At 38.0% G+C, this 26,849-nt stretch overlaps 1 protein-coding gene across 1 annotated transcript; it reads left to right on the forward strand.

The window, feature by feature from the left end:
* MAP1B (microtubule associated protein 1B) lies at nt 1–26,546 on the forward strand. The gene is made up of 7 exons (XM_053475492.1): nt 1–240; nt 10,064–10,165; nt 14,674–14,756; nt 15,969–16,109; nt 17,224–23,047; nt 25,090–25,328; nt 25,608–26,546. Exons 1-7 carry the CDS (start codon nt 60–62, stop codon nt 25,761–25,763), a joined length of 6,726 nt encoding a protein of 2,241 aa, XP_053331467.1. The 5' UTR covers nt 1–59; the 3' UTR covers nt 25,764–26,546.
* The last annotated feature ends 303 nt before the right edge of the window (nt 26,547–26,849 follow it).

Raw genomic sequence — 26,849 nt, forward strand, 5'->3', positions numbered from 1 at the left:
GAGTGGGGAGGAATAATCACAGGGACATAGCAAAGGCTGCAAAGAGGGAGTTTGCAAGGATGGCAACTCTGGTGGAGCCAGGACCGGACATCCAACCTTCAAACAGCATCCTGAATCCATCTTCGACCTCCCCCAGCCTATCTCACAGGTTCCTTGACAATAAATTTTACCTGCTGGTGGTGATTGGAGAAATAGTGACAGAGGACCACCTAAGATGTGCCATCGCTAATATAGAAAGAGGTAAGAGACAAAAGGAATGCTTAGAGGGGCGTCCGCCCCACCTGCACCTTACTGGGCTACTGGTTGCCCAGAAAGCTTTTGTTGTAGCCGCCGTCCCTGAGCTTTTTGCCTGGGAGAAAGTCCCATAGGTTTGGCTGATTCTGCATTCGCGGATGGTATGGAAGGTGGTGGTCTGTTTTGTTACTGTGGTCAGACTGGATCGTGAGAGCAGAAGGAAAATGCATTGATCTTTTGGGGGAAACAAAGACAATCTGATGCAGCCACTCCCTTTTTCTGTAGAGTCGGTGGGTTGCAGATCTAACAGTTGGCAAGGAAGCAGCCCCTCCCACGCGAGAACAGACACACGAGGAATACACAGCAGCGGGTCTGGAAGAATGCACTCTGTTAGAATCTTTCTGTAGACACCAAATCCACTTCGATGGCCAAACATATGGGTGGATGCGATGTTAGAATAACATGTCAGCAGTAAGCGTTAGTGATGGCAGCTTGTTTACGGGTGTGCTAAATATAGACTGTGTCATTAAGCTGGATTGGTGTGATGGGAGCGATAGGTTGTTTGAAGCACGTGAAGCGTGTGGGGTTTCCGCCTGGATACACGGTGGCAGCTTGTTCCCTGCTGGGGGCTGGAAGCCAAGCGGTGTGATCGTCTTGTTGCCTAGCTGCCAGCCAAGGGACAAATCTCGGGAAGGGAGAGGGCACCAGAACCCCCATTTACAGCCGAAAAGTCCAGTAAAGGGGTACGTGGACGGGGGGCATCAGTATTGGCTACAAAGGAAAAGAGTACAATAAAGCTGACAGGTACACGGGATCAACATCAGGACCCAAGTACACGACAAAAAGGACACCGCGCACCCCGCCCAGTGTATGTGTGCCTGTATATATATGTATGTATATATATATATATGTGCCTGTGTAAATATATACATTTATACATATAGAGCTATGCATATCTATCGAGTGCATTATAATACAGTTGCTGGCCACCAGCAAGGGCTTCGTAGAGGTCATCCAGATACCCTGCATTTTAATACATTGTGAATTTGCTTCCTGGCTTCTATCAGGATGATTATATGTCGAGATGGATCGATTTTGCTTATTTATCGCCAATAAATCCAAATACCACTATATGGAGAGAGGGGAGTGTATTAGTAGTATTTATCCGGCTAGGCAGTAGCGTGCATGTGATATGAGCCCTAAATCTTTTTAGGCCTTATTCCACTGATTCGGGGAGCCCCGGTGCCCGCGCAGGACACACACCCTGCTCCCCGCCAGCTGCTTGCCCTTGCAGTAAGGGGTGTCACTGGCAGAGGCTCAGAGATGCCGGTTGGTGGGCGTGGTGCACTCCGCACTGCGGTCCCTACGGCAGCGCACAGTGGACAAAGAGCGTTCGTGCAGGCAGAACGCGGAATAGGCATGTGCTCTGTGCCTGGATGTTGCTGTGTCAATTCCTGTGCACAAATCTGCTTGTTCATTCACCGGTGACACCATTTTGGTTCGCAGTCACCCTCTATCCACATTTACTTCTCATGACGTGACTAAAGCTATTCATTTAATACCATCTATAGCAGGATTAGCCACATTAGCTGCTGCGAACCACGACTCCTATGAGGCTCAGCCAGCCATCCCTTTACTTGCCACACAGAGTGATATTTTACCAATTTGGAATTAAACAAATGAGAGCATAGAGACAGGTTTACAAATAAAAAAAGTAATACAAATTAAATATTTTTTAGCATTTCTATAATAGGATTGTTATTTAGAATCATCAAGTAAGGAAGTATTTTTACACTAAAAATAAATGAAATTATTCTAACCTAATATATGGTTCCATATATTTTTATATACAATATATTATTTATTTGTAGCTGCCACTAATATACAGTATTGAAAAATGATATATCTTAATTAAAATGTTTGGGAGAAGGGCCCTATTTACCTAATGTATCAGTTCATCTTCGTCAAGTCTGGTTTTGTCAGACCCTTTGAATTTATGTATTGTAAGAAGCGATGTGTAAATGGTTGGCGCTATATAAATAAAACATAATGATAATAATCATTATTTTGTTACTTTATGGATGGGATGCATGCACACCCACTTTTAAAGAATATTCAGCAATATAAGAAATAACTATAAGGATAAGGGACTTAATAGTTAAATAGCGAACCATTTGCCAAAAAGCAAACATAGGAACCGCTAGAAAAAAAATAAAATATAATGATAACCTTGAATATTACTCAGCTTTCATCTCTCTGAAAGCAGGTAATTGAAAACCTGAATATAGCAAATTGTTGTAAATATTTTTTTGTGTTGATAAATATAATCGTTAATTTTACGCAAGGCGCCATCTTGCGTGCTGTGTCCGGGGTAACCGCACCCCACCGCTGGATCACGGGATGACGCGAGTAATTGGTGCTGCGAGAAGTTATTGGACGTGAGGCCTAGGCTGTGTTCATGCCTCCTGCTGACTCAGATATTACGGCAGCAATGAGATGCACCTCCAGAAATAACGACATGCGAATAACCCGTAACACGAAATTTAGTTATTAAAATAAATAATGATACATGCCATTTTCAGCGGTACTTGCAACTATATTGCGACCCGGTGATGTCATGGACATGCTTCTAATGTTGCAGGCATCTATTCGGAATCTATCTGTCCCGGGGCATTTGTATGTTTTGGGTCAGTAGAGTGCTGTTTTTTTACATATACATTTGATTTTGTCCAGTATTTAGTTTGCTGACCACAAAAAAGGGTCTACTTCTGCTTTAAGGAGAAAAGGTGTCATGGCTCAATCTTAATCATCTGTCAGACCTCCAGCCGAGGAAATCGATTACTAATAATCACTACGCTGCAATAGACTTAAGAGTTATATGGAATGCACCCTCGGCAGTGTCAGGTTTCATGATCAGTGGACCCTTTTTACAATGTTATTTATAATGCATGATTTTCCAATAATTGTGAAAGAGGGAATGGCAGATGGATTTAAGTTAAGTGAGAAAGAGGTACATGAATGATGAAGAATGCATGAAAAAAATAAAACAGAGGGATTATTTAAATATTTATCCCATTATCTTGTTCATGATATATTTTTCCTTGGTGTAAGGGTGTAGTCAGAGATTTGTAACTCTATTTGTAATGCCGAAAGAGGGCATGGCTCTTCATGACCTATTGATCATGTGATTAAATTAATTTTTACAATTTACTTCTTCTGAATATTTTAATTACCAAGGCTATACACTCATTTAAAAAAATTTTGTGAGATTCATTTTCTAAAGAGCACTCTGATACCCTCACGCACCAAACACTGAGCTTGTAGAAAAGATGGACTCTTGGGTGGGGAAGAACAGCAGTTGGCTTTTACGTCCTCAAGAGAGAATGGATGTCCACATGGAGCACCGTCAGCAGTTACTGAAATCATTTTCCAGGATTTTATATTTTATTACCTGTGCTCACAGCGATGGATATCTTGTGGGATACACTGTATCTATGGATATTAAGTACCCTGCGGATGTGGTGGATTTATTCATTCCTTCCTTTATAGCTGGCACTATAAGGATGAGTGCATTTTGCCGCACCCATTAGGTGTTATTTTGTGTTATGTATGTTTTGAAATACTATCTGTGGTTGATTGCTTGAGAGATTGCTTTGTTGGCATGTATCCCCTGAGATGGATAATTATTGCTTATAAACCGCACCGTCAGTCCAGTATCTGGTCGTACGCTAGTAACTGTATATCGAGGCAGGTGACAATACTGAATGTAGCATCATCAATTAAGGTGCAGCCATAAATTACGCCATGTATTATATATACCGATCATTTCTTAGGTTTGACGTTACTATAAATCATTATTTTCTTCATCTGTTAGCAGCATGCTGTTTTATAATATTGCAACATAGGGATCACATACGGGGTAACTCTAGTACAATATGGGGTACCTTGGCAAATCAACAGAGATACTGCATTGAAAAAGACTTTTATGTATCTGGTTATTGCTGCAGATTTAACGTTATTTTCCAAGAAAATATGCCCTATAGATTATTATTGATTGGCAAATTTTGTTATGTTTTAACTATTTACTCTTAATAATTACCACTTGAAACATTTAAACCTAGCAGGTTTCATGAGTTGATCTTTGGGTCATGGATGGATCATGGATGGGCTTATATGAGGACCCCGCTTCTTAATGTTGTTAGAAAAGTAAAATCCCAAGACACAATTAAAATGCCAGCTTTCTGCTGACAAATATAATTCATAAATTTCCATTAAAATGGTTGGATTTACGCAGGGTGACATTCTAGTAACAAATGCACCCATTTAGAAAATCAAATACAAATGTGGTAGCTTCAGACTATGTCAAGATGACAATCTGATGACATTTGCTGGAACGTGGTGTGGCCAAGATCTCAGCAACTGCTGATTCCAACAAGGCCTTAGACCTGACAGGTACCGGATTTTAATGTCCCAGAAAAACGGAATAGCATGGTGTAAGAAAAAAAGACAAAGTTGAAAATAGAAGTTTTTAGTTGAGGAAACACTGAAGTTGAGGAACACTGATCTGGCTCCCTTTAGCTCTATAATGTGTATTTGTGCCGCTGGGGCATTTTAAAGGATACATGGGTAGTATTTGATAATAATGATTAGGTTGTCCTCTGTTTAGGAACTTGATATAAATAAAATTGTTGCAGTGTTCTGTTTCTATTTCCTAATTTTTTTTTTACATTGCGTCAATTGATTTTCCATTTCCTCCGCATGCCATTTTACTTGCTAGTCAATTATGAAGCATATTGTTGGCCATGAATATTTTATATCTTCAAAGTAAGAGCCAGCCAATGCAGGTGGGAAGTGACCTACTTATGGGCGCACGTCGTGGTTCAAAGGGCAAAGCATTTTTTGATAAGTGCAAAGGGTTACAACTCTGGGGAAATAAGCTGAGCCCAGAATATACTTTCTAAATATAATGGCATTGAAGGATGAAGGACGCGGTTTGAATTTCTTAAGCTGCCATCGCATCTACTAGTCACAGATGAGTATATATTATCCGAGGCAGGGATTCCAACTTTTCAACCACTTAAAACATAATAAATGTGCATTAATAATAAATGTAAATTTAAATGAATAATGTCTGTCTTGAATAGCAGATTGTCATAAAAATTCAATGAGCAGTGATTTGCTAACGGTCCAAGGAGGGCCTCAAGGCTAAAAGTGACACTTTCCTACAAAATAAACCTGTGGAGACAGTCACCATTCAGAACATCTGCTTCCAAATGATTGGTAAGAAATGGCCATAGGTATAAAAATAAAATGTCTAGAGGATTGTCAAACCCAGGGCTAGAATATTCTCTTTCTTTTTTGATTGATTGACTGGGGCAAATAAAAGTTTTGTTCTAACTTCATGGTAAACTAATAAACCTTAGCAGAGTTTTATTCTTTCCTACGAAGGTGTATTAACATAAAAACAACACACAAATTGTTAAAAAGCCTATGTGGCAACAATCTATCCTTGTCTGCGTTTGTGTCACATAACAAATAATCCTTCCCTTAAAGTGTATTAATGAGCCGACATAATTATTTACATGGAAGTTATGGGCGTTCCATCTGTACTAGGAATTGTCTTTGTGAAATCAGATTTATTTAGGTGGAACAGCATCGTTAAATATAACAAATCATACTTCAAACATTGTATTGTACTTTCTCAACATCATACTGTGAGTATCCTTATCAATTTTGAGGATCTCCTCAGAAGACTTTGGGTGATGATTCTCTCTTTAATACCTGTGCTAAAACTTCTGCGAGTGACAACTCTATGCCACAGCATTTCAGAACAAATATACAAATAGCGTAACCAATAAGCTCTTAACATGTCATTATTTGCTCGTTTTTGTTCAACCAGTATTTATGTTGATGCGTTCTTCTTAAATATCTTTTAGTCTTAATTGCAGAGATCTTATCAATTATCATTGAGTTCCACTCTAGTTTTGCTCCATTTTTTACCTAAAACCTGTCTTCCCTGCTGTACTTTCTGATAACCTTAAACTCTGATGTCATAATACTTTTTTGAGTTCCATACCCCTCTTATATTATTTCCCTACCACCTTCAAACATGTCCACAAGGATTGTAATTTCATTATACAGACTTTACTACACCCGAGCACCAGGTCCCTCAAAGCCTTCATACTATTTGTATTATTTGTAAATGCTAAAAAGCAGCTTTAGATACATTATTTAATAAAGAAGCACTATTTCAAAGAAATGTATTTTGCTTAAAGATGGCATTTGTGGCATCACAAATTTTGATACAGAAATGCAAAAGTTGATTTGAAGAATGCCTGTAAAGTAATATGAATATTATATTCCTATTGCATTATTATAGGGATCTCACCCCTGATGACAAAACAAGGGAGGGTTCTTAATAAAAGAAAGTAGTTGAAGGGACTGCACGGTAAAGGCAAAGATGATATTCGCGGTTACGCTCCTGTTTACATTGCATTCATTAATATTTTTCTGGTGTATTTTTTCATTGATTGGACTGGACTTTTATTCATAAGTCAGTGTCTTTTTTTCCTTTCTTAATCAAATCAACAACTTAGTGTCACTTACATGGTTACGCGTATAGTGCAAATTATAGATAAAACTTCAAAGCACATATTTTTACATCCCTTCTTTTAGACAGTTTCTCTGATGGGACTAGCAGCATTTCAATGATACGACATCTGCTTCTGATACCTTCTGGTGGCTGTCTGTCTTTTAGTTGGCACATGGCTGCTTAATCTTCTTATTGGTTGCATGGGCAGATAGGAAGTCACCATAGCTAAATGGAATTGTCAATAACTTTCATGGTGCTCCTAGGGGAAAGATGAGGAAGGATAAAGACATGAGACGGGGAAACCTCTGTGGGCAAGAAGAAGTAGAAGGAGGACACATGAACAGGGATAAATCTGCAGAGAGAACATGACATGGAAGGGGTCTGCGGGCTCCAAGACACTGATAACAGAAGAACATGAATTATGGAGATAGGTCTCTAAAGCTCCAAGATGTATTCTAAGGAGACACAAAGATGGATTAGTGAGGGTAAAAAATGAAAATACTTTTACTCTTTTCAGACAGAATGTATGTGTTTTGCTAAAACAAAGGAAACACATAGTGATTGCCCTTTGGTTATTGGTCTACACTTATTATTATTGCCTGAGAAGATATAGGTGAACCCAGACCCTTCTGGCAATGCAGACCATGGTTACCTTCAGAAAAGGCCATATGAAAATTAAAGCTCATAGACCCAACAGTGCTATGGGTTACCTATCATAAAAACACTGTTAGTGATACAATATATTGCAGGGAGAAAGATACAATTTATGAGGACTTGCCTTGTGGTTAGCATTTTATCTGTGGGTTAACTACTAGAGCATTTAAATTTGGCTAAATGAAAGATTTTAAGATATTTGTATTAAAAGATTAAGAACGTGTTATGTGTTGGGCTTTTGGGACAATTATCTAAGCTACCTGTTTGCCTGTTTTCTGAAGAAAAACTGTTAAACTAGTAGCCAGTATGAAAGCTGTGGCCAGTTGCATAATGGCATAAAACATTATAGCAGAGGATATATAATACATAAAAGTCAAACATTTACAACCTCTGTCTTTTTACGCAGCAGGTCAATTTTAATCTAACATGTATTGTCCACTTTTTTATTAAAAAATATTTGAGTTAGTATCAAAATCTCCATGAACTCTTGTGGGATCAGGATAAACCCGGGCAGTTTAAACATACTGCCCCTGCCTTATTATAATGGATCGTTATGTCCTAGTGATATACAATTAAAGTGTTACACAAATGGGTTCTTTTAACTTGGGCCAAACATTTAAAAAGCTTGCAATTATACAAATTACTTATTGCTTGGCATTACTGAGAACCGAGAAATATTTCCTTTAAAGAATGCCACTAAGCATCATTAAGCACAATGAGACATTCTATTGAATTTGTTATACTTAATACGTTAGCATCTTCATATCCACAGTTGATTTAATGATGTAATGTTTTTTATGTGACATGCTTTTATTCTCACATAGTTGCTCAATATAATAGATGCATCTTAATAACGAGCTCTGTTCATAAAAGCATTTTCTTCTTAATTTATTGTATATAGTTGGTAGAATCCCCACTTCAGAAAGAAATGGATATTGACTTCCATCAAGACACTAAAAATGTATTAATTTATAAAAAGTAGTTCAATTTAACAAAATTGATGTGGTGTTTTTTAATTGATTAGTGATTTTTCTTCTCGTTTGTGTAAATTCCAGAAATGTATCAATGCCATATCCAGGCATGGGAAACAGTTACAGTTTAACCCATACAATGCTGGTAAATAATTCATGACCATAAAATGGGTTAAATAGTTAATGTGATACTGTCTTTAAGCTACTTTGTGGTTTTATTGTTGTTTGTTTTACTCTTTTATGGCTTAAATATTATATGTCTAAATATTTCTAGACACAGGCCATGATGGATCACAAAATCGTCAGGTTTTATGTCCCAGGAAGCATAACTGTTATTTAAGATCTATCAAATTTTGCAATGTCCTTGCAACAGGAGGAATATATATAACTTGGCTGTGGAAAATACCGATATAGATATATCAGATAGAGGCGGAAACAGGTTAAGGGGGAATTTTCAGATACTAAGTTGGAGAAGTGGAGGAAGACTGACATGGAAATTGGTTAAGAGAGTTGGCTAGCCTGATTTTCCCCCTGGTGATAATTCTGCCATACGAACCCCAAGAGACCCGACCAGGCCTTTCTCGCCCCAACATATGAAGGCAGGTTTCGTTTAGCTTCACCTATTTGCTTTTATTCTTACATTTGTTGATTTCATGCATTACCCTGTTACCAGTACCTTGAGCTCTATTTCCATTATGGGAAAATTATTTGTGGAGGATAGGTTTAGGGAACATAAGGTTTACTCTACATGAGAGTGATGATGATGAACCAGCTGATGCCTTAAAACGTGAGGAGGAGGAGAAGGCTGGAGCAGTAACCCAAGATCCTCTTTTTTTTCTTTCTTTTCTTTAGTTTCTCCAACTTATTTGGTCCATTATTTTTGCTACATACTTTCTCTTCCCTATTTTTTTCTTTGCCTTTTTATGATTTGTATGTGTATGACAATGAAACTGCATCATGCTTTCTTAAACTCCTTCACTGTATTAATCTCTACCATTCCATGTATCCACTACCCTTTCAGTAAAGTAATATTACTTTTAAACCTTTGCCCCTATATCTTAAAGACACAACCTTACTAATACATTGGTGACGCGTAATGATGCTTGATAGATTATGTAATTTATATAGTCATTGGTTCATTGTACTCATTGGAATCAAGTAGACATGTCCATGGTGTGATGTTTTCATAGGCTGCACATCTACAGATGAAATTACAAAATGTCAGGAGAATAGATGATTTTTCACAAGAAAAGACACAACTGTAAAGATAAATGACATCATTCTTATACCTTGTTGTTTTTCTGATCTTTGTTACATTGGGAATATTCCATCTTTATAGCAAGATTGGTGTTAATGTTTTAAATATATTATTTATTAATATGAAATGTAATATAAATTAAGTAATTAATGTATATTTTCATATATTATTATTATTTTTTTAATAAATATACACATCTAATGCAATTCTTTTAATGTCCTGTCTACCAAATTAGCAATTTTTTATGAAAAGTTTTTACCATCCATGGTGTTTGGCAGTTCTGAGCACTCTCTGACTCAACAAAATATCGAATTTCATTTGGAAAAGTAAAGTGATGTTTGTTTTGTTTTTCAGGAATCCGGTCATGGGACACAGATCTGATTCAATGTAATTTAGATCAAGAACTTAAACTTTTTGTATCACGTCACTCTGCCAGATTCTCTCCAGAAGTTAGAGGTGAGATGCTTTATTTTTTTGATAATTTATTTTTTTATCGGGTTCTGCACATTCTATAATTAAAAATATTCCAAATAATTATCATTAATTCATATTACAAATAATTACTCTTACAGTAATGGATTATGTGTTCAATGTCAATGTCAATATCTTCCTTCGTGTTGCATGTATCACTTAACTAAAGTGTTCAATCTATCTGAGAATTCTGGAAACTGATTCCTCTAGAGAAAAAGTAGTTTATATTTTGTGCCCATCTGCAGTTGATAAACAGCTGTTGGTTCTATTAAAAAATATTGTTTACATTATGACATTTTGCTAATTCATGTCTATTTACGTAATAATCTTCTAGGCTATAATATAATTAAGAACCTCAATTAGTATAATTTCCACAGTTGTACATTTATTACTTAATATATTTTGCATGCTTATTACATTAATCAGAACGTAGATTTTATTTCTTCATCTGTCAACCCAGTGTTGTGAGAAGGAATTTTATGCTCTGCATTCACTTTAGTTTAGAATGTTGTTGAGATTGTCCGAAGACACCTGATTTCTGAAATCAATAATTATTACTCTTGTTCCTGTTACCTTTCCTTTAAGACTACCTGATTCCCACAATTACCCATGATTCCCTTCTCACACCTACAGGCTCACCTATACGGTCTCCTGATTTCAAAACCCACTTTTAAACAATAAAGGGTATTTCAGCGATGGGATATATGAGCTTTTAAGATCGTAGGCTGCTAGGACCACACAAGGCTCCTTTAATTGCTTCTTTAAATGATTAACAAAATATATGTCATTATTAAACTGACTTCTTTAAAATGGCATTGTGTAGTTTATCTCTTACATAATATAACTTAATATATCAGTTAATATATAATATATATCAAGTACTAAATTCAGCCATACAAAATGATATGTCCTTGCGACAAACATCTCTCTTCAATGAGTTTGTAAGAACCAGAGTAGTGATTTGTGTTATTTCATATGAACATTTTTAAAACGATAATCATCTAATTATGAAGAGTAGGTCAGACCTATGCTGGTATATAATATGATTACAAGGAACAGGGAAAATAAATTCTAACACAAATTATAACATAAAGGTTTTGTTCATTTTTTGGAGATCAAATACATTTTTAGGTGACAGGTACATAGTACATAAGAATTGATTTCTTTAGCGTATAGTCCATAATTCATTTTGGATTACATTTGAGTTATTATTAATATTATTTATTGTTTTATATAGCGCCATCAAATTCTGTAGCGCTGTAAACCAAGCCATAGCGCTATGCCTTCAATTACTGGAGTCAGATCAGTATATACTGGTATACAAAGCTCTAATACAGACTTCCAACTGCCTGTTAAGCAGTAACTCTATAGAGGCTGTTTTATTATTTACAGGCTTTTAAATGTGTAAATTCTTGTTAATTATTTAAGCATCCATACATCAAGCGCTACTCAAAAGGCTAGTCTACTACTCCACCCAGAATGCCAGCAACCAAACTACATTTTCTTCTGCTTTAAAGAGAAATAATTAGTCTTTTTTTGGTAATTAACCCTTACAAAAAAATTACTGCAGTTTTTCTGCAGTTTTTTGGACATGAAAAAACTGCAATACTGTACTTTTACTGCAGTATTACTGCACGTTTACTGCAGTTTTACTGCATTTGTACTTCACTGTACTGCATTATTACTGCGTATTTAATGCGCTTTTTTTTTTTACTGCAATTATACTGCATTGTACTTCAATGTACTGCAGCTTTATTGCAATTGTACTTCCGTACAAAAATAACTGCAGTAAAACTGCAGTACAGTGAAGTACAAATGCAGTAAAGCTGAAGTAAATGTGCAGTAATACTGCAGTAAAAGTGCAGTATTGCAGTTTTTTCATGTCCAAAAAACTGCAGTATTACTTCAGAAAAACTGCAGTAATTTTTTCGTAAGGGAAGGCCAGTTAGAAAGTTACATAAGACGTATTTACATTAAAGCAGTGCCTCGTGCTTTTAGAGATTATAACTGACATTGATTTACTAGATTAAAGGTTAAACATACAAAAAAAAATTGTTATGCCGGGGCTGATTTTGGGATCCAACGTAAGTAGTTGTATGTTGTTGTAATGCATACATTTAAACCTGAAACCTGCTCAGTTTATAACTTTTAAATGGAACTTTTGACCACTCAGATTTTCTATATCGACAACAAAAGAGAATGTGAGCCATGCTCTTTACTTTCTTAAAAACCATTCATTATTAACAAAACAGAGGAAACGTTTTACTCTTATAACCAAGGTCAGAATCAGTGCTGATGGTTTCATAAAATGCTTGGGGGGGTTCAGGTTAATCAGCCCAGTGAAGTCTTTCATGGTCTCCAACTCCCATGAGAAATACATTGAAGGGGAGCTCTGAGTATCACTCCCATTCTGCCATCTTCACCTCCGCTACCCCTTGCCAGACGTAGAAGCTGAAAACAGTTTATCTAAAGGGTGAGACTTAATTAGATCCATTTACATCCAAATTGTGAAGAGTGGTTTACAATTTATCCTCCAGGATTACAATCTGGAAAAAGATATTAGCAAGCAGAGTGGTTTGTGACTGCAAGGCATTTGAGTTCCATACTACATTAGCTAAAGCTGGAGTTAAATCCACATAACGCTCAGCAGTAATCCAGCAATTGGTAATTAGCTCTATTTCCAACTGATGGCTTGAATCAATCAATACAACCAAGCATCAGTGCTTTTTGACAGATGATTTATTATATATGTTATTTAATTCTGTATATCGTTTGATTAGAGCTGAAGTTATAATATAAAATATGTATATATATATATATATATATATATATATATATATATATATGACACAAGAAGTTATGGTATTATCGTTTTAAATGATGATGAGTGGATCCCAGTCATCAACAGCGACCTTGTGATTAAATTACGGTGGCACAATATTTCACAGATATCTACGGGCCATGATTTAACCATGGCAGATATTGATAGCTGTACAGAGAATTCATTTTGCTGAATGGAAAGCTCAATCTCTCCCTCCCATCTGTCTTCTTGCATTGACAGCGTTTCCAGTGATTGAGCTGCACTTTAATATGAATGGTTGTGATGCCTAGAATGTCCAGAACTCTACAATACTTCATATTATTACTGGTCATCAGTTATGTTCTGTTAATAAAATGTGAAGGGTGCATCGTATATCACAATCTTTTTTCCTACTAACCTCTTTAAGATTGTCTTTTTTGTAATATGTCAGCTCATTTTAATTAAAAAAAAAGGAGATTGTCACTTTCAACAGAATGTTAATCTAGCCAGTAAGATATATATTGGGATATATGGAAAAACATTAATCTATTGTATATATAGTCTATTATAATACATAGAAAGGGTCATTATGATCCTACATTCAGTGTCACCCGTTCTAAATCTGCCTATAGTAAAATCTCAAATATGGTTCAGCTGTGTCTTTACAAGTTGGTGGCTCAGAATCACACAATATAAAAAGTATGATTTTACAGTCTACAGGCTTAAAGCAATGCTCTGTTTAATAAGGGTGGATGTTTCTGCTTTCACTTCATGGAAGTAAGTTTAATTCTGTCATCTAAAGTCTTGGTTGACACTGTGAACTCTATTTTAAATATCTAGTCTAAGTTCTCGGACACCCCTACTATAGAAGAATGGGTCATTGCATTAGAGGTAATATCTGCTGCCAATTTTGAGATAACAAGAGGTAATTATTTATATATAATCTGCGCGGACCCTGGGAAAGGACATTGTGAGTGTCTTTGTTAAATGGCCAACGTGAGTCATTCTAATAGAATCTTCTTTTGTGAACTGGTGCTACCACACTTGGGTCTATTCACTTAATGGAGAGATGATGAGAGACTTTGCAGAAGAATTGAGTTTCACCTCTTTGATGGTACAATACATTATGAAGCACAAGCCCCAATGAGCTTCCGCTAAAGGAAGAGCTAGGCTGGCCCTGTATAATGTATACTTACATATGGGAGATTTCTTTGTTCTCCTGAATTGAGTCATGCGTCACATAGGGCTGTCTCGGTTAAGTGAATGGATCCCAGTGAGTAGTGCTGAGTTTATTTCTAGACTCTGGAGTATACTATAGAAATCTTATATGCTGCCCTGATGAAGTGTATAATTACCTAATGGACTAAATGCTAAAGATGTAGCCAGCATACAGGGAATAGAATGGCAGTCTTTCGGCTATTAAATGTTTTTGCTATGATATTGCTTTAGGGGTACTCTGTGCTGCCTTTGTCACCACGTTGTAGATAATGATAGATAATATATTATAATTTCATACTGAAAATAAAATCAATTAAAATCCCCACTATTCTACTAAAGTTTAAATTTAATACATTCACAGAACGATTCAAATTTGTTGCATTTAATCTTGGAAAATACAAGAGTTTCTGTTGATTGATGTTTGCATCCTTAAACTATTATGCAATTTTCAATATTCTTTGTTATCTTTTTGCAGGGCAAAAAATTCTTCACCACCGAAGTGATGTCTTAGAAACTGTAGTTTTGATGAACCCATCCGATGAAGCTGTCAGTACAGAAGTACGTTTCTCCTGTTTAACTTGATTGTAATAATAATAACTATCCTAATATGTGTAGGGCATACTTCACAAAAAAGGCGGTAGAATTTAGAATTTGTTAATTGAGGTCAGTCATCCGGAAACCCAAGATTCTGGGTTCTAGGTTCAAGAACGTTCATTTAAGTCAAAGGGAAGTGTTCATCTATGGAGTACAGGGCCTACAGGATTGAGAGGACATCCTACTGCGTGTGCACAGTGACTGTCCAACGTGGTTTACAGAAGTAGAATCGAAAAAGAGTATTCAAGATGATTTAGGGTCAGGGCTGCATGTACAGGATTGGAGTCAGGAACATTCTGGTTAGCTAAAAAGAAATTCTTACGGAAATGTGTTCTAGAACATGGGCAGACAGTAACCTCTGTTGAGTGGTGTTTACTGAGGTAGCAGGACATCTGAGCATAATGTAATGTAATAATAACATTGTTTGTCCAACTGTTGCATCTAACAGATGACTGCCCTGCGTCTCGTGTGTAGTTGAAACAGGAATGTGGCAGACAGATGCCCTCACCTGCGCATGTAGGATGCCAGTGATTAGTCCACACAGGCATTACTGTGATTGTAAGCAGGAAGCACAGGCCACAGGAAACATAAGGGCCGCAGACACCAGAAAGGCACAGACATCAGTAGTAATAATTCTGCTACATCGGGCCTGGGCTCTTTTAGCCGTTGGAAAGCACTGGAGTCAGTAAACTGGCACAGAGACCTGGTATAGAGCCAGGAAATAGAAGACAAGCTGTCTCCTATAATATATAAATAATATATTATCAGCTGATGTGGATATTTTTGCTTTTTCTTTCAAATGTTTTAATTGAATTATTTACTGCCAAGAATACAGAACATCAGCTTCTGGCACAGCCCTTCCCGGAGCTTTCACTTGTGTTTAACCCTTTCATTGCCTAGAGAATAAGCAAAGGAGTAAAGGACTGTTTTACAACAAATTAACGCTATATTAAAGTGGTATAAAATGAGATGATCATTCGCTTACTGCAGATCAAACATAGAGATCATGGCATAAAACTACACCTTCATAGAATTATTATATAGGCTGGATTATCATTCTGCAACAATATAACTAGTCTTATTTTTGTCGGTGGTGACTTTAATTGTTTCTCGTTGCTTATATAATAATAGAAAATTATAATATTTTAATAGAAAAATCTTTTTGATGTGTGACAGGTGCGCTTGATGATCACAGATGCTGCAAGGCACAAGCTTCTAGTGCTGACTGGACAGTGCTTTGAGAATACGGGGGAGCTTATTCTTCAGTCTGGATCTTTCTCCTTCCAAAACTTCATTGAGATATTCACAGACCAAGAGGTATGAGACCATAAAGCAAAAACAGTAACTATCTCTATTTCACAAACAGATCATTTTTCTGTCCTGTCTGGAATGTGTTCTAAAATGGTCCACTTAGGGCTTAGTACATGTCTGGCACTGTATCTTCTATGTATTTATGGTGACACATTTTAATGTAATATACCTTAATAGGATCTGTTTGGACAAAGACATCTTTCAAGGATTGCAACCCACACAGCATGTGCAATATAAATTTGGATTGTTTTAACAATCAGCTCTGTTCAAAAATAGCAGCAAATTATTAGTAACGCTATATGCTGTGTATCCTAGAGCAGACGCCAGCAGTGGAATATTATGGAACACTTCTATTATTGTTGTTGTCTTCTTTCTATATAGAGCATATACATCAGCAAAACATTAATTTAGTGTGGCAATGTGCATACTACAAGACTCAACTGGTTTATGTGCTGAAAAGAGGTGTTGTGGAAAATAGAGAGGCAAATGCGTTTGCATGTTATGTATAGTAACACCTTGGTCTTAATTGTTATCCATGCACTGGAACTGTTCTGTTAGAATAAGAAATACAGCGGTTATTCTTCTCCTGCTTTTAACTTGTGTGATTGCTATATCTTGCTGTCATCATGTCCATAAGTAGGAATTACTCAGACGTATTTGTGTAAACCATTTATCTGAAAACTCACTGTAGTTTTGCCCGGTAATGTGGCTTTTGTAGTTTTTCAGGCCAACTGACCTCCTTCAGGGATAAATAGATGCTTAGATTGTGGCAGCAGAAATTAACCAATTGGCCCACCTAGTCTGCCCTTTGAATCTAATTTATACGTTTACACAAATATGCAAATCTCAAGCTTTCCTGAATTCCTTTAATGTATTTTCCTTTGCTATTCACAATAGAAACGTGTTCCAGGCATCTGATATCCTTTGTTAATCTAAAGCACTGCTGTCTTGGTACCTTCAGATTTGTGAGTCATTTCTAGTCTAGTCTGATATCCTTGCACAAATCTCATTATTATTCTAACACAGTTTTATATAAAACTTGCCCTACTATCCTGCCATGTGTTAGTTGTTTAACGTTACAATTCCTACCAACTAATCCAAATATCTTATTCAAATCTAGATTGGTGAACTACTGAGTACCACACATCCTGCAAACAAGGCAAGTGTGACCCTGTTTTGCCCTGAAGAAGGATACTGGAAAAATTCTAATCTGGAGAGACACAATCTTCAAGATTTCATAAACATCAAACTTAATTCTGCACCAATCTTGCCTGAAATGGAGGGACTTTCTGAATTTACTGAGTACCTGTCAGAATCTGTAGAAATACCTTCTCTTTTTGATATTCTGGAGCCACCAACCTCTGGGGGCTTTTTGAAGCTCTCAAAGCCATGCTGCTACATCTTCCCAGGTGGCAGAGGAGATTCTGCCTTGTTTGCAGTAAATGGCTTTAATATGCTTATTAATGGTGGATCCGAGAGAAAGTCTTGCTTTTGGAAACTCATCAGACATTTAGACAGAGTCGACTCTATCTTGCTTACCCACATTGGGGATGACAATTTGCCTGGAATTAATAGTATGTTGCAAAGGAAAATATCAGAATTTGAAGAGGAACAGTCTCAGGGCTCAACAACTAACAGTGACTGGATGAAAAACCTTATTTCGCCTGACCTAGGAGTTGTGTTTTTAAATGTTCCGGAAAATATGAAAAATCCAGAACCCAACTTTAAAGTGAGAAGAAGTATTGAGGAAGCTTGCTTTACTCTTCAATACTTAAATAAATTATCAATGAAACCAGAACCGCTCTTCAGAAATGTGGGTAACACAATTGATCCTATCATTCTATTCCAAAAAATGGGTGTTGGAAAACTTGAGATGTATGTGTTGAACCCAGTGAAAGGCAGCAAAGAAACACAAAATTTTATGCAGCAGTGGACGGGCAACAATAAAGAAAAGGCAGGCCTTGTGTTACCTAATGGACAAGAAGTTGAAGTTCCTGTAAACTATTTAACATCCATTTCATCTTTGATTGTATGGCATCCAGCAAATCCTTCAGAAAAAATAGTGAGGGTTCTCTTTCCTGGAAATACAACCCAGTATCAAATCCTTGAAGGCCTAGAGAAACTGAAACATCTAGATTTCCTGAAACAACCTATAATCACACAGAAAGATTTAACTGATAGTATCTCAAGTCCTGCGGTAAAACAAGCAAAATTGAAACAAAGAGCAGAAAGCAAAGAGAGTTTGAAGATGTCCACAAAAACAACATCTAGTAAGACCGTCAAAAAGGAATCCAAGGATGAATCATCTGAAGCCTTGAAGAGTTCTCAGCCTGATAAAACTCAAAAATCAGAGAGCAAAGAAAAAGTTATAGCAAAGAAAGCGCCAAAACCAGAAAGCAAACCTGTGCCAGAAAAAAATGTATTAAACAAAGAAGATGCAATAATTAAACCAGAATCTGCAGAGAAACAAAAAACAGAGGTCAAACCTAAAGTTGTGAAAGAAAAAGCAACAAAAAAAGAAGTAAAGCCAAAATCTGGGGATGTCAAAGACGAGAAAGAAAAATCCAAGAAAGATGCTCCAAAAAAAGAGGAGAAGGCACCAATTAAAAAGGAAGACAAGCCCAAAAAAGAGGTGAAGAAAGATACAAAGAAAGAAGACAAACATGAGCTGAAAAAAGATGTCAAGAAAGAAACACCTCAGAAAGACTTAAAAAGAGATGAAAAGAAAGAAGTGAAAAAAGAGGACAAAGAAAAGAAAGAAGAGAAGGAGACAAAAAAAGAAGCCAAGAAGCCTTCAAAGGAGGTCAAGAAAGTACCTGCTTCCTCTTCAGAGTTAAAAAAGTCTGCTGGAAAACCCAAAGTGCAAAAGAAAGATGACGTTGCAAAAAAGGAAACTGTGACTCTGAGTAAAACAAAGGATAAGAGTAAAGTAATCAAGAAAGAAACCAAAGTAACTGAAAAGAAGGCTTTGGGAGCTGCTGCAACTGCTGCTTCTACTGCAGCTGTATCTGCTGCTGCTGCTACTGCTGTGGCTTCCACAGCTGCAGCTGCTGGAAGCATAAGTGACCTTGTGGCAGAGAGGTCCCTTATGTCATCACCAGAAGATTTAACAAAAGATTTTGAAGACCTCAGAGATGAAGAGTTTGTATTAAATAGTGTGAAGCCACAGATTTTGCCTTCTAGTGATGAAGCTGATTTAGTACAGAATGAATCTTATATTATAAAAAAAGATACTAGTAGTGAGGAACCTGCCGATTCTCCCGATGAAGGTATAACCACTACAGAAGGTGAATGTGAACAGACCCCAGAAGAATTAGAGGTAACAGAAAAACCAAGAGTTGATGAGACAGAAAGATTTGAAGATGAAGGAACTGGCCTTGAGGAGACATCTGAAGCTGGTGATTATGAAGAAAAAGCAGAGACAGAAGATGTTGAGGAGCAAGTTGAAGATATCGAAGACCAACCAGCAAATGAAACTGCTGAAGCTGATGAAACAGAAGAAGAGGCTGACACTGATGTTTATGAGCATATTAAAGGCAAGCTTGGCAGCCATGAATATATTACTGATTCTGATGTAGCAGATGAACAAGCTGAAGAAGATATTGATGAAAGTGTTGAAAAGGGGGAAGCTGAAGAAACAGAAGAAGAGTTGGAGGAAGACAAAACAGATGATACAAAAGAGGCTTATAATTCCATTTTAAAAGACCAATCAGAATTCATCAGTGACGTAGAAGATAAATATATGTTTTCTGCTACACCATCTAAGACATCTGAGCCTCAGTCGCCAGCTGTTGAACCAGGATCCTCTATTCACAATGAAACATTGCCAGGAGGTTCAGAGAGTGAAGCAACTGTCTCTGATGAAGAAAACAGAGAAGACCAACATGAGGAGTTTACTGCTACCTCAGGTTTCACTCATTCCACCATTGAAATTTCCAGTGAACCAACTCCAATGGATGACATGTCAACTCCCAGAGATGTGATGAGTGATGAAACAAACAACGAGGAAACTGAATCGCCCTCTCAAGAGTATGTCAACATTACCAAGTATGAAGCTAGCCTGTACTCCCAGGAATATGACAGAAGCAAAATATCACCCCTACCAGATGTCTTGAATGGTTTTTCTGATGCCTCAAAAACAGATGCCACAGATGGCAAAGAATACACTGCTACAGCCTCTACTATCTCTCCAACATCGTCCTTAGAAGAGGACAAATTTTGTAAGTCATCCTTACGGGATGCATACATCCATGACAAAACTGATGTAAAAAGTCCTTCAAGACTGGAAATAAATGATGACTTTGAGCTTGATGAAAAGCAAAGTCCAAGTAAAAGTCCAGCCCCCCCGTCTCCCATTTCCAGAACACCATTAAGTGAGAGAAGTGTTAACTTTGACCTGACTCCAAATGAAATTAAAACATCAGATCTTGGGGTTTTACCACCTTTACCAGATGAAGTCCATGAACTCAGTGAACACTGTCCTAGTCCAGATGACAAAACCCTGGAAGTTGCTTCCCCTTCACAATCAGCTGCAGGAAGTGCAGGCCACACACCTTACTATCAGTCACCAACCGATGAGAAATCTGCAAACCTTACCTCAGAAACAATAGGAAAAACTTCTGTTCCTGTTGTGTTCGAGTTTTGTGATAGCAAAGAAAAGAGTGAAAGCCCGAGAATAAGTCCAATGGATGAACCAGTTCCAGACTCTGAATCTCCAATAGAGAAGGTTTTATCACCATTACGTAGTCCACCATTGATTGGCTCAGAAACATCATATGAAATGTTTTTGACTGCCAATGGTAGGTCACCATCTGCACATAGTGATATTGCTGGTGAAGAACATTCTTCTTCACGTGTTAGCCCATCATTAGAATTGATATCTGGTGGTGCTGACCAACAAGATCATGAAAGGCAGTACTTGTCAAACAAAGGATTCAGTCCTGAAGCAACAGATTTTGATAATAAAACTGTGGATTCTAGTGTAATGGATAGGGGGAAACTTGCAAGTGAATTTTCTCCTACTCAGATCAACACAAACCCATTTATCTTATTCAAAGAGGACACTAAGATGTCTATTTCAGAAGGTACTGCATCCGATAAGTCAGCTACTCCAGTAGACGAAGTTGTAGCAGATGACACATATTCTCATATAGAAGGTGTAGCCTCTGTTTCCACAGCTTCTGTTGCTACTAGTTCATTCCCAGAACCAACCACAGATGATGCATCTCCCTCTCTACATGCTGAAGTTGGATCACCACATTCTACAGAAGTTGATGATTCATTGTCTGTCTCCGTTGTCCAGACACCAACCACATTCCAGGAGACAGAAATATCCCCATCGAGAGAGGAGTGCCCACGCCCAATGTCAATTTCTCCCCCAGATTTCTCACCACGAATAGGAAAGTCTGCTGTTCCACTTCAGGAGCAGAGATCACCAGAACAATCCACTATGGAGTTTAGTCAGGAATCACCTGAGCAATCATTTGCTATGGATTTTAGTAGACAATCTCCAGAGCACCCTGCAGTAGCTTCAAATATGCTCCATATATCAGAAAATGGACCTACTGAAGTCGATTACAGCCCTTCGGATGCTCATGATTCATATTTTAGCAACAAGATGTCCACTGACAATATCTATAGTGGAGGTAAAGATCAGGAACAAGCAAGGGCAGGTTCTCAAGTGGAGGCATCCCCAGCTTCTTCTCCTGCACACACACCATCACAAGTTTCTTCTCCAATGAAAGAGGAAGCATCTCTTAAAAATGTAATTGAAAATACAGACATGCCACTCTATTCACCACCAATTCTAGAAGAAATGCATTTCATGGAAGGAAATTTATCTCCAGGAACAGATGTTTCTCCATTAACTCCCACACCATCCTCCTTAAGGCAATCACCTGGAATTCTGAATACTCCATTGGCTAGCAAGGAGCGGTCACCATCACCATCTTCATATATGTCATCAGATGTACCGCTTGGTTTTGAGACCAAGACCTCCCCACAAGTAGCAATGAAAGAACCCTGGAATATGCATAACACTAATCCATTTGCTTATGTGGCTGATCAGGATTACAGTGACCAAACATGTGAAGCCTATAGCTATTCCAGTGAAGCAAATGATAGGTTTACTGTGGCTGATAAGCCTTCTTTTGCAGAAGCCAGACAAGATGTTGACCTCTGTCTAGTTTCTGCTTGTGAATATAAGCATCCAAAAACAGAAATTTCACCTTCTTTTATTAACCCAAATCCATTAGAATGGTTTGCTAGTGAAGAAAATGCCCAAGAACAAGAAAAGCCATTAGTACAAATGGGAGGGGGGCAACCACCATCAGGAGGAAAACAAAAAGCTCGCCAATGCGATGAAACACCACCAACTTCAGTCAGTGAGTCAGCACCATCTCAAACAGATTCTGATGTTCCTCCAGAGACAGAGGAATGTCCTTCCATAACAGCAGATGCAAACATAGATTCTGAGGATGAATCAGAGACCATTCCTACTGATAAAACAGTATCATACAAGCACATGGACCCGCCTCCAATTCCTGTCCAAGATCCTAGCCCTTCACCACGGCACCCAGATGTATCCATGATGGACCCCGAAGCTTTGCCTACTGAGCAGAATTTAGGCAAACCTATGAAGAAGGATATAAAAGAAAAGGCAAAAACCAAGAAGGTTGGTACCAAGACGAAATCATCTTCCCCAGCAAGGAAGAGTGAAAGTAAATCCAAGCTCTCTGCTACTTCACCAAAACCTGGACCCATCAAGGAAACATTAGAAAAGGGTTCAAAGACTGTTTCTCCGAAGAAGAAGGACTCTGTAGATAAAGGTCCGAAGGGGGGAATAAATCAAGATGTAAAAACTACAAGATCAGACGAGAAGGATAAAGAGACCAAGAATGCTACAAACACAACAGCAACTAAATCTGCAAAAACAGGAAGCACAGGTGAGCAAACCTGTTAATTCTAAGTTATTATTCTTAGCACTTACAATAAATTACAAATAAATGTACTTCACGGCTAAGCATTCATCTTATTATTAAAGTGTTACTGAGTTGTGATCCATAAAAATATCTTCATGTTTTGGAAATTGTGACAATAGAACATAACATGTTCTAAACTTGGAACTTGAAAACTTGGATGATATACCTCAAGGGTGTCCAACATGCGGCCCTCCAGCTGCTGCAGGACTACATCCCCCTTACTCCTCTGCCAGCCACTTAGCTGAAAGAGCATTATGGGAGATGTAGTCCTGCAGCAGCTGGAGGGCCGCAGGTTGGACACCCCTGCAATACCTGGCTGCACTGCCTTGCAATAGTGACATTATTTTGTGTAACTGTATGGAAATGGGAGATCGAAGGATATAGAGGAGATATGGAGGAGATAGAAACCCTTCCTCCATTCCTCCCTCTAGCCAAAGAGTGTTTGGCTGGACTTCATTAGGGGACACAGGGTAGACAGGGTAGGTAGGGTTATATAACATTACATTAATTTATATAGCGCCAGTAGATTCAGTAGCGATGTCAATAAAACTATTTAAGAAAACAAGCAATGACAAGCTGGTACAAAAGGAGAAGAGAGCCCTGCTCTTGCAAGCTTACGATCTAGTCGAGGAGAGATGAAACAGTTGTAGATGACTTCTTGGATGGAGATTAGTTGGTTGAATCAGGATGATCTGTAGAGGTTGTTGGTCGTTCAGGTGGCTTGATTAGGATGATGTCTAAGAAGGAAGAAAGGATGACAGAACACCTCAGAAGGGGTACAGAGTGTGTAAAATCCTGATGATTTCTTGTGTGAGGAATGGGTGGATTTGGGAGATTTGTTTTTCAGGTGAAGGTGGCAGGATTTGGAGAGGGACTTGATGTGAGGGATGAAGGAGAGAGCAGCGTCAAGTGTGACACCAAGGCAGCAAACTTGGTCAGTTGGTTGGATGGTGGAGCCAACAGTAATAGAGATTGTTAGAATATTATTTCATTGGAAACTATACCCCTTCCTTCCTAGGGCAGGGCAGTGATTGTGGAAAGGGGAGAGACATGGGATGGGTTCCGCAGATGCCTTCATGGGTCTTAATTACTTTTAACCCTCAGTCGCACCAGGAAAAGAATGGGGGGGGGAGAAGCACCAGATAGGGTGTATGCCTCCCACATGGTATTCTTACATGTTTTGACCCCCATATCGCCATAGTAAGGGATGGGGGTGAGGGGGTGAGGAGGGTATACTTGGGGACTCTTGCTTCACAAGGTTGGTTTTATTACCCCCCCACACCATTATGCATGAGGTGGCGAAAGGGAGGGCAATTATCTGCCCTTCTTGGTTAACGTGGAGTCCTGGGGACCTCTGTTTCAATTATACTGGACTTTAATGTTACTACACGTCTTCCGGGAGATGCCAGGTGAATTCTTATTTTAACAACATGCAAGCAACTCGCAGGCTGTCTGAAACTTTCTCACAAAACATGAGATGATGAAAGTGTCTTCACAGTTTTTTTCATTTGTCATATTTTTTGCCATATGTATGATTACATATGTGATTTGAAATATGTAAGGACTGACTGTTTATCCTCAGGTCTAATTCAATTTTACTTATATAGATCATATTACATGGACTACTTTCCCATCATGGTATAAAATGGCATTGTTTTTTTCCCATGTTTAGGATTTGCGGGTATTTTTGAGTAAGAACAAATAGACCCATTTTTGACTTGGGTGTTTTAACGTACTTGTCGGTATATTATTCTTGACATTTCTTATTTTGTTTGGCCCGTAGTGTGTCTGAGTAAATAACATTCTTCAAAAACATGTACTACATAATTTCACTGTAACGTGTGAAAAAACAAGAGCTTGTGTTGAAATCAGTTTCCAACTCAGAAAAACAAACAATTTCTTTATTTTTGAAACAGTTACAAAGCTGTGTAACAGAACAGTGTGTAATTTAAAAAATCTATAGTAATAGACTAATACATACAGAATGTTGGGTGTTACATTTTCAGGAAGTGGAACCAACAAGACGTCAAAGGCAGCTGCTGTACCTCCTGGGCCACCGGTGTATTTGGATCTAGTATATATACCAAACCACAGCAGCAGCAAAAACGTAGATGTGGAGTTTTTTAAACGGGTCCGATCCTCATATTATGTGGTGAGTGGAAATGATGCTGCAGCTGGAGAACCAAGCAGGGCGGTCCTGGACTCACTTCTAGAAGGCAAAGCTCAATGGGGAAGCAATATGCAGGTAAGATATCACCTTTGCGCCAAGGAAATATATGATTGCTAGGGATCCATTTCACTAATGTAATGTTTTAGTCAACCATGGTGATCCAGAAGACGATAAGTGGTGGATGTCTGATCATTAAATGATATTTCAAGAAGATTCTATGGATTATAGTAGTTCCCTCTTGAGAACTACTTTGTAACTGGTGGTTGGTGTGTCGTGGATGGATGGACAGATAGATAGATTAATGAATCTAAAAATGCAGTCTGCTTAAACCTTCCTGCTATTGTTTTATTGTAGGTTACCTTAATCCCAACCCACGATTCAGAAGTCATGCGGGAATGGTACCAGGAGACCCATGAGAAACAGCAGGACCTCAATATCATGGTGCTGGCTAGCAGCAGCACAGTTGTTATGCAAGATGAATCTTTCCCTGCATGCAAGATTGAGCTGTGAAAAGACCGCCATGTACCCATCCCTTAAACACAACCAATTTTCAGAATTGTCACATAGAGATTACAAATGTCTTATTTAATTGCTGAACTATTTATTGCCCAGTGCTACCCTGTGTCATGCCGACACCAATGTTAATTATTTAATCTCCACTCATCTCTGCGACAAATTACAATGATCCAGTTACACACCGCTGCAAGTCTACCTACACAGGTTTAATATACAGGTTTGTACGACATGCGCTTCAACACCTTTATTTATCTTAGCCCAGGATGGAAACATTTCTGTTAATTGAAAGACAATGCGAGAGGGAATAGGAGAGAAGAAGAACCAGTAATATGGAGTTTTGTTTTATTACTGTTCTAGTAATTCTATGTTCTATTTATATGGCGCGTTACTATGTTATAATTTGCAGGTTCACTTTAGAGGCCTTCATGCCATTCACAGGTGGGGAGTTGAAAGCAGATGGTCTGCTTGCAGACTTTGGAAGGGTTTAAACTCAGACTTGGCTATTTCATATTTCAGCTGGACGATCATCAGGCAGGAGAAACAGTCCCAAGATATCAACTGCAATTATGCATTCAGTGGTACAATGTCGGTTTATGAGGACTTTAACTATTTCAGTGCTTGACTCCTCACCTTAGAGGGAATGCTAGAAAGTTGTGCATCTTGAGTTTGTGCCATGCATCCTCCTATGATGACAATAAACAGTATGCATTAAAATTGCTACTGTCCACATGAATGGGAATAACTTCTGCACCTTTCAGTCCAACATTTAAAAAGAAATCAGTCACTTCTATATGACATATGTGTTGATATTATACCCATTTGGGGGTTAAAAAGTTAACCCTCTTGAGTGTCTGGTTATTTGCAGAGTCACAGGTAAGCCTGTCTGTACTCAATGTTGAGGGTAAGAAAAGAGAGAAACATTCTGTCTATAGTAAGGGCCTATGTCTCTCCCAACTTTGGCTAAAGATAATGGGGCTATAACTCTACAACCACCCTTGACATAATCCCACTAAATTCATGCAATCAGCTCTTAATGATCCAATCAAACCTTATATGTTGCACATTCTAGTTTGTAGTGAG

This window comes from Spea bombifrons, chromosome 1, assembly GCF_027358695.1.
Source record: "Spea bombifrons isolate aSpeBom1 chromosome 1, aSpeBom1.2.pri, whole genome shotgun sequence".
Lineage (NCBI taxonomy): Eukaryota > Metazoa > Chordata > Amphibia > Anura > Pelobatidae > Spea > Spea bombifrons.

Bases quoted from the DNA above. Each gene is read 5' to 3' on its own strand.
- MAP1B (XM_053475492.1), top strand. From the start codon at position 60: ATGGCAACTCTGGTGGAGCCAGGACCGGACATCCAACCTTCAAACAGC. The intron at 241-10,063 runs GTAAGAGACAAA...TTTGTTTTTCAG, and splicing joins CATCGCTAATATAGAAAGAG to GAATCCGGTCATGGGACACA. The intron at 10,166-14,673 runs GTGAGATGCTTT...ATCTTTTTGCAG, and splicing joins ATTCTCTCCAGAAGTTAGAG to GGCAAAAAATTCTTCACCAC.